At 35.7% G+C, this 8472-nt stretch overlaps 1 protein-coding gene across 10 annotated transcripts; it reads left to right on the forward strand.

Moving 5' to 3' along the window:
* The first annotated feature begins 1022 nt into the window (after positions 1-1022).
* LOC122279357 (TSL-kinase interacting protein 1-like) lies at positions 1023-8103 on the forward strand. 10 transcript variants are annotated; one of them, XM_043089967.1, is made up of 15 exons: positions 1023-1068; positions 1193-1298; positions 2590-2824; positions 2913-2995; positions 3082-3129; positions 3227-3336; positions 3594-3678; positions 3780-4059; positions 4472-4609; positions 4714-4865; positions 4999-5237; positions 5327-5687; positions 6651-7067; positions 7160-7285; positions 7508-8103. In XM_043089967.1, the coding sequence occupies exons 3-15, from the start codon at positions 2698-2700 to the stop codon at positions 7673-7675; spliced, it is 2334 nt and encodes a 777-aa protein (XP_042945901.1). In that variant the 5' UTR covers positions 1023-1068; positions 1193-1298; positions 2590-2697; the 3' UTR covers positions 7676-8103. The 10 variants fall into 10 exon arrangements, with proteins under 10 accessions (XP_042945901.1, XP_042945906.1, XP_042945902.1 ...); XM_043089972.1 differs by having other exon boundaries at positions 1027-1068; positions 2611-2824; XM_043089968.1 differs by lacking the exon at positions 1023-1068 and adding an exon at positions 1075-1106.
* Positions 8104-8472: the final 369 nt, after the last annotated feature.

Raw genomic sequence — 8472 nt, forward strand, 5'->3', positions numbered from 1 at the left:
TTAAAGTTTGATGATGTTTCTTTAGCATTATACCCTATGCTTCTACTTGTTATTGAACCCTGTCAAATACTATTTAGGTTTTCTTTTCCAACTTACAACAAATGAATAAGAAATAAATAAAAAGTAGATGCATTCATTTTTTTTAAAGTAATATTATATATAGTCAATCGTTTTGAAAAAAATATAGTCTATTATCAAAAATTTAGTTTTTTTTTTTTTTTTATGTGAATCTCGTATTTACTTAATTTTTTCAAACGGATTGTGTAGCACTTGCACATTCCATAATTACAAATATCATTTCTCTTTTTCTTTTAACGTAAACTCAATTTCTAATTATTTTTTCTTATCGTTCTAATATCTCCCTTTTCTTATTTTTCATAATTTTTTTTTTTAATTTAAATTTTGCATTGTTGACCTTAACAAGGGGCTTAACTCGCATGGCACTCGGGCTGCTCGTGGTTTCACATTATCTATATATTCTTATTTCATACACCACCACGCTACAATCAAGATTTTTATTAATTATTCACATATTTTTTTATCTTTTGAGTTATACTATATATTTTAACATCTAAATTAGCTACTGAATTATTATTATTCTACTTGACAAGGATGTTTGAAGTTGTTTATTGCAATTATTATAAATATTCATTTCCACCCGCACAAATTATATAATTATCGATTTGTGAGTGTATGGAATTTATATTCTAAAACTATATCTAGTATTATTTATTTTTAATTTAAATTCTACACAATAATAATTTTTATTAATTCTTTTATTTTCGTTTTTAAACAAGTAATCGTTACTACTACTATTCAAAATTTTACCGATTATCATTTTTTTATTAATAATTAAGGAAATATTTTTTACTGAATTTATATTTTTTATTTAAAAGAAAACAATATTTAAGGAGTTTAAAGAAATATTTTTAAAAAAATTATTCAATCACTAAAATTCTCCTCGGTGGCTGTGTCCCCATAAATATATAAACAAAATTAAAGGTAAATGCATTTAAAAAGCTTTGGGATTTTGCATGCCACTTGCCCCCTTTTTCCTATTGTTGAAAGGTAAGCCAAAGGACTATAGTTTTTCTTTTTTGTTTAAGGTATTAAACTAATAAACCTACAATTTTACTTATTATTTTATTTTATTTTGGTTCCGAAGTGAAATTCGTTGTGTCTGTAAATGTAGACGTCTGTCGGAAGATTCTCTCCGGTTTCCATTGCTTTTATTTGATACCTGAAGCTCGCGCGTCTGGTTCTAGGGTTTCTTGGGTCCTTTGGATTTTCTATCTCAGGTATTTTCAATACAAAGATTTTTAGATTCGTTTTTATTTCTTTTCATGTAGTTGATAGCTCGTATTGAAGTCAACTGTATAATTCGAAACCCTAATTTTCTTGGCCGCTGAGAAAATTGTGGAGAAGATTGAGGAAAGATGTTTTCTTTTTTACTTTTTTGTTGATGTTATCGTCTCTGATTGAAACGATTCATGCTAACTTAGCTATGCGGTTGTATCAGGCATATATGAGTTAAAGCATTTTTATTTGGATCTGATATAAGGAATTATTGACGGGTCATAATCATAATGTGTTTTAGTTTCCAATATTATCTCTATTACCCAACGGAGTTAAGGTTATTGATTTTTGTTTGGTCATTGATGGTTTAAAGCTTCATTACTTGATCAACTTTGTTTTTTTTATGTTTGGGCTTTGTTGGCTGAAAGGAATGATAATTATGTTTTGCTACCGTGACTAGGATTGTGTGTGTACAATTGCGTTCCTTTTATGAAAATTCTTTTATGAAACTTCAAATTCTTGCATCTCTTTTGATGGTTTATTTGGAACAGTTGAATTTCCATGTTTGGAGATGAAATTAATACACCCTTATTCATCTGAACAATTAATTATTTTCTTGAGATGCAACGAATGATAATGTTGTTAATTACATTGGGGGATACCTAGGAGCAAACTGTCTGTACTATACTCTGTAGAATGAGTTTGTTGTTTGTAATGGTTCTTAGTGATAAAGTTTGAAGATTAGATAGTTCGTATTTTGGCCCTTCAGACAGCAATTAGGGGTCAATCTTGGTTTTCATATTTTTCTTGCAGTTGGTATTGTTAACAGCAGTGGTTAATTGGCATTTGTAGTTGTTATTAATGTGTTAACTTTTATGTCCTACCATTTTAGACTTCTTTCTGCCCTCGAGACTCCTTCGATTTCCTTTACAATACTTCACTTGCTTTTGAACCAATTTGTACCATGATTGCTTTCTTTGAATATGATTTGGTTATCCTGGTAGTTAAACTGGTCAGATCATGTGTTTGATGTCTATATGTTACGTTTATGCATTTTGAAATTTCATGTAATTTCTTGCTCCCATTTAATTGTGAGACTCTTATTTGTCCCCTTTATTTTATTTTGTGACGAGAGGAATGGGGTCTTTCGGGGTGTGAATGCCCATCCTTTGTTGTGTGTGAACATTTATATGTCTGATTGCAATGTTTTGTGTAATTCTAATAATTTTGTTGCTTGCCCTCTCTTAAACTCAATAGTTTTTGGACTCTAAGCTGTACACTCTCTGCTGCAAGGTTACTGCATTTGGACTTTAGACGAAGTTGGAGATCAAAAGAAATCATCACTTATGTCTTTTGAAGCTCAAGATCATGAGCAGATAGCATTCATGTAATGTCTAAAACATGCAGACTGAGTTACAGGTCTCTTTGGACTCTGAGTCCCACCTTCATCCAGAGAATATTTTGGTTCATGACACAGATCCTGATGTGACCCCATCCGCTGCAAATCATGTCACAACAAATTACCCTGGTATGTTAGTTTTTGTATATGATCTAGAATGTGATACCTATGCAGGTAGAAAATCTCAGCTTTAATTGTTGCATAATATCCAATGCAGCAAAAAGACCAACACGACAATGGGCTGCTTGGACACGTCAAGAGGAGGAAAGTTTCTTCACTGCATTACGACAAGTTGGCAAGGCATGTTGTTGCCCATGTGTATTTTGCCATTGATTTGATTACATTGTCATATTTTCTAACTACACTGCATGATGCATTCCTTGCAGAATTTTGAGAAAATCACACATCGTGTTCAAAGTAAAAACAAAGATCAGGTATTTACCATTAGATTTTCTTCTGGTCATTCTCGTTTTGTGCTTTGAGAGTCTTGGTTGGGTTCTCTTGTCGATAATTTTTTGTTGTAATATTCAGGTTAGACACTATTACTACCGACTTGTGAGACGTATGAATAAGCTGCTTGGCCCAGGGCTGTGTCTCGATGCCAAGGACTCTAAAGATACTAATGCTGCAATGCTTCGATGGTAATATGGACTACATCCATTACATGCATTGAATGGCTCTTACTGCATTGGATTAATGGGGCTTTCTTAGCTTTACTAGGTCCTGCAACATCATTTGTTTTCTTTATGGTTTTCTTGTCTTGATTTTTTTTTTGGTAATGATAATTACTCTGTAACATGCATAGGTTAAAAACCGTTTTAGTTGTTTTATCTTAAAATTTTGTCTGGCATGACCAGAGATCTGTTTGTATTCTTAAATTGTGAGACTTTTGTTACAGGTGGTCCTTATTGGAAAAGTATAGCTGCAAAGCCTCAAAGCTTCGCTTGAAGCCCCGAAGATTTAAGATATTTATAGAAGCCTTGGTTAGTAAACATTATCATTTTTTCACCCTGGAATGATTTCCTATACATAAAGCCAGTAGTTTCTGCATGGGCCCAGCTGACTGACCATCTTTGCCATGAAGGAGCACCAACTCTTGAAAGATAGGAGGAAGAACGTAAAGAAGCGGCCTTCCCTGGGGGAGAACTGTCCACTTGCTGCTCCAAACACTGTACCAAATCAGAGTAGAGCATCAGGACAAGATGCTTGCATGGTTAAACTTGTTCTCGTGGATGGTCAAAACATTCAAAAATTAGGTTCTGGAAAAACATCCTTGAAGCGCAATATCAATGTAGGTGTTAGCCGTACTAACAACAAAGGAGAGACTACAACTATGAAACCTGGAAGGCAACGGCGGAAACCAGGTGATTCCCCACTCATACTTTTTCGAACTTTTGGAATGTAATTTTGGAGGTAGAGTTGATGATCTCTTTGTTGCTTTTATAACTCTTGGTAGTTAGTTGGTTCATGATATTTCAAAGTAGAGATAGCAGTAACATGGATTTCTTCTAGTAATGACAGTGTATGAATACCTTACTGTCCTGTAATTAAGATGTGAAGGTGGGGTTTGGTTATCTGTTATACTGATAAATGTAAATTTCCACATAAAAAAAATGCAAATTCCCACATTAGTACCTATGCCCCACCCAGTACTGTTCCTTGCTTTTTATTATTCTTGCTTCTTGTATATTTAAATGAAATTTCCTTCCATAATCTGCACATTCAAAAAGTGCTATAACAAGAAAATTTTCTCGGTCGTCGTTACTGGATGATTAGTGAGTGTCTTCTCATCAGCTGCATATAAAAAATGGGAAAAGGCTGCAATTGCTGGGGTTTCTTTGGTTGCTGATGCTGCTGAGCATTTGGAACGGACAGCTACTGATAAAGAGGTTGAAAATGACCCAGGTATTCCATGTGGGTGCCTAGTTGTTCTTTTCAGTTCTACAGGTCCTGAAAGGATATAATTCAAGACACACTAAGGTTTTGACACCATGAATTGTTTCCATTATAATTTCCAGGTCAAAAGGGTTCCAATCCTGTCAGCAAAGTTCTACCTCCTTTTCCTACTTATTCCCACAATCTTTTTGTTGAGAACAATGTTCTCACTTCTATGAAACTCAAGCTCCAGTTGTTTCCAATTGATGATGGTACTCGGAGGGCCCTGGAAATGGTGAGCAAACAAAAAAAGACAGAAAAAGAAAAAAAAAAAAAAAAAAGAGTTGATGTGGAATGAGGCTCTAGAGCCTGAATAGTTTGGTACATCAAATGATCTCATCATGTTTCATGTTTGCATCTGTTGGTAGGATAAGCATAATCCACACCTAGAGCTCACTCTTAGTTCTCGGAAGAAGATATCATCAGTTTTAGAACATCTAAATCGCAAATGGGGAAACTCAAGTGTAGCCTCTGGAGAGCTATTGCTTTTCCCTTATAGTGTTCAAGGGGAAAACCTGATGGATTGTCCGAGATGGACACAGGACTCTATTGTTAGTGCCGCAGATGTATATGCAATGCTAGGAAGGCCTCCAGTTTTCCGTTTAAGGTTCTTGCTTATTTCTTTTTCAATTAAATGCAATATCTTCCAGTTTACATCATTGATTATTATAACTGACTGATAAAATCTCCTTGAAGGTATGGTTGGTTTTCTGATACAGAGCTTGGATCTGCTGTATTGCAACAACCTTCTGCATCCGGCTGCAATCTGGCAGAAAATATCATTAACAATGACAATATAGAGGTCACAGATTCACCACCCATCTCTGTGCCATCAACTATTGATCGGACTTTGGATCTCCATGAGGATCAACCAGCTTTGACAAATCAGAATCATGCTCTACCTCCCAGCTCAAATTATTTGCCCTGTGAGTTGGATAAGTGGACTGGCATGGCTTCAAGCAATAAACCTGTTGAGTCCTCTGATCTTGCAGCAAATATATCATGGTGCCGAAAGGAGGCTGGTGATGGAACTATCATGAGACAATTTGAAGATGTGGTAATTTTCCTTCCCCTTTCCCATGCTTATATTCGTCTATTGAACCCTACTGCACTGTCAGTTCATAGGTGTGCCTATGGAATCGAAACTACTGCACTCATGAGGGCTCTGCAGCTCTGCATAATATGGAAAGTATTTGAGTCTCGTGACCTTATTTGAAACTTTGAAATATGTTCTAGATACCTTCATGATGATATTAATCCTGCTTCACAAGTTAATTTTCTGAAAAATTGGTTTTCTGCTAAAGTAACAAGTTCAGGCTTTTCTTTTTTGATGACCATGTTTACTTCAGATGTTGGATTTTGGTAAGATTTATTTTTATCCTAACCCATTAGGGATTGAGCTGAAATTTTTCATCTTAGGGAGGCCATTGTTCACATATGAATGAAAATAGACATGTTATTAAGGGATGATCAAAGACACAAATATTGTTTGTGGAAAATAATAAAATGATAGAATACAAAACTAAGTTTTGGGAGTCACTATAACTAGTTTTAAGAATCAGCTTCATGTCTAGTCTCATAAACCATTGTCATGATATTACTACTACTTGCCTGAAGATACCCCTATATAAGTAGTATTCTAGTTCAACATTTTATTCCTTTTGGAATTTGAAGACAGACCCTTTCCCCAAAGGGGAGAAAACAAAAGGCAAAGGAAAAAATGATCTGGTGGGCAGGAGTGCTAAGTGGATTTAGACAAATATTTGAAATCCAAATGTATTTGCGCTGTGCTATTGTTAGCACTTAAAATATTCATTCTTTGCAAGTAAAAATAAAATCTTGTGACAAAAAATATTTTGTGTAAAGGACAGCAACTATTATTGAAATCTAGAAGTTAATTATGGCTTGTATTCTGCCTCCCCCGAGTTACCTATCAAAAAAAAATTTATGGCTCGTATTCAACATATTTGGACAATGGTAACCAATTAAAGGACAGCACAATTTTCTCTGTATTGTATAGGATGACCTGAAATTTGGCACCGGGCCTGCACTGACAGCGGGGGACTGGGCTGATACCCTTACCAACATAAGCATTGGTGATCTACTTTCAGGAGTTTCTCATGATATTGATGTTAATTGCATTGACCCACCTGTTGCCGAAAGCTCTGAATGCCTTCAGCAGGTTCCATTCAGTTGTGACTCTTTTGATGCTGCTATTGCTGCTCACATATCTAAGCATCAGGACAAGACATATCAACCAACGTTGTCATCCCATGCATCTTCCATCTGGGATGCTGAAGAAACGTGTGATGCCTTCTCATATAAAAAGAACTCTGTTTTTTGTCAGTTGGATCCAATTTTATCCAGAGTTACTTCCACAGGGTCCTGCAAGCAGACCGCTAGAACGAGCTTGGAGGGTACTGACTGTTTGCTTGAGGTATTATTTGTGTCGTCATTCTACGATCAAGCTATCTTTGGGAATAGTTGCTGGTAGATTGAAAGTTGTAATATCTAGAGATTTTCCTGCAGGAGTCACCTGAAGTGGAGGAACCTGTGGAAAGCCCTGCAGAAGACGCCATTGATGAAACTCAGTCTTGTACACATATTTTAGATACTTCGACAAAGGATTTCAGCACATTAGCAGATATATACTGGGTACGTTCCTTTTATAGAAACTTTTTCTTACTTTAAGCCTTGTAACTCATTGGAGCTTGCTGTTCACATCCCGAAAGCCACCTCTATAACTACCCTGTTTCAGCATGCTCTCAATACGAAATGAAATATATTTGTGAATCAGACATATATGAACTGCCATTTTTCATCTTTAGTAGCATTTTTACTGGTATTTGACTTTATATCATTGCCTCTATATTGCAGCCTGATTCTTTAGGACCGCTAGATTTGGATAAACCGTCTTCTAAATACCATAGTGAAGATTTAATTCTAAGCGATAGCCTTGGTGGTTTGAACCGTCTGATAGCCAGCAGTCTGGATGCGTTCCAAAATTGCTCATTTTTTGGATTGGACAAGAAGAACCAGCATTAGTAGTTGAGGCTCGACAAGTTCTTTTCATTTCAAAGTTGGCACCGGAATTTTAGCTTTTTTTCCTGGGGTATACTGAGGATAATCATTTTCAGTCTTCCTGAGTTAAGAGTTGCATCTAAAAGGGGGCTGTGCAGGCCGGTATAATCCGGTGTTCTGCATAAAGTATCTCCATTTATAAACTCCTCACTAGTTGTACAAAAATAGACATGGAATTAACCTCATAGAGTTCTTTGTATCTTTTAGTTCCCTGGCTGTAAATCATGTTTCATAGATGATGCGAGAAACTGTACAATCCCAATAGACAAGTAAAACAGTATCATCTGATCTGACATCCTGATGTTGTTGTTGATACCTTTTTTCTTGTCTGACTAATGTACTAGATTAAAATTTTCATACAAATCTTATGTGGGGGAATGCCCATCTATGCACACGTATCTCTTGTATGCAAAGTCAATAATGATGGTTATACAAAAATTAATAGTGATAATCATATGATACTAAAAAGGGCAAATGATAATGTAAAAATCTACTTGCACCCCGTGGTTGGGGACTTCCCACATACCCGTGGCTCCATGTGTACAATAATGAAACGGTGCGTTTCAAATTTGGCTAGGTTGAATGCAACACTATTTTCGTCTATCCACAGAGTAGAGTAAGCTTCCTCACAAATGATCACAAAACACGAAGACGATGATAGGTTTGATTCCATCTTCTTCTTCTCATCTTCTTCCTCCCATCATCTTTTTCTCATCTGGGTACAGCTTCCAAACAACGTCCAATACGACTACACCCACCTA

Source organism: Carya illinoinensis, chromosome 10 (assembly GCF_018687715.1).
Source record: "Carya illinoinensis cultivar Pawnee chromosome 10, C.illinoinensisPawnee_v1, whole genome shotgun sequence".
Lineage (NCBI taxonomy): Eukaryota > Viridiplantae > Streptophyta > Magnoliopsida > Fagales > Juglandaceae > Carya > Carya illinoinensis.

Bases quoted from the DNA above. Each gene is read 5' to 3' on its own strand.
- LOC122279357 (XM_043089967.1), top strand. From the start codon at position 2,698: ATGCAGACTGAGTTACAGGTCTCTTTGGACTCTGAGTCCCACCTTCAT. The intron at 2,996-3,081 runs GCATGTTGTTGC...CATTCCTTGCAG, and splicing joins CATTACGACAAGTTGGCAAG to AATTTTGAGAAAATCACACA. The intron at 3,679-3,779 runs GTTAGTAAACAT...TTTGCCATGAAG, and splicing joins AGATATTTATAGAAGCCTTG to GAGCACCAACTCTTGAAAGA.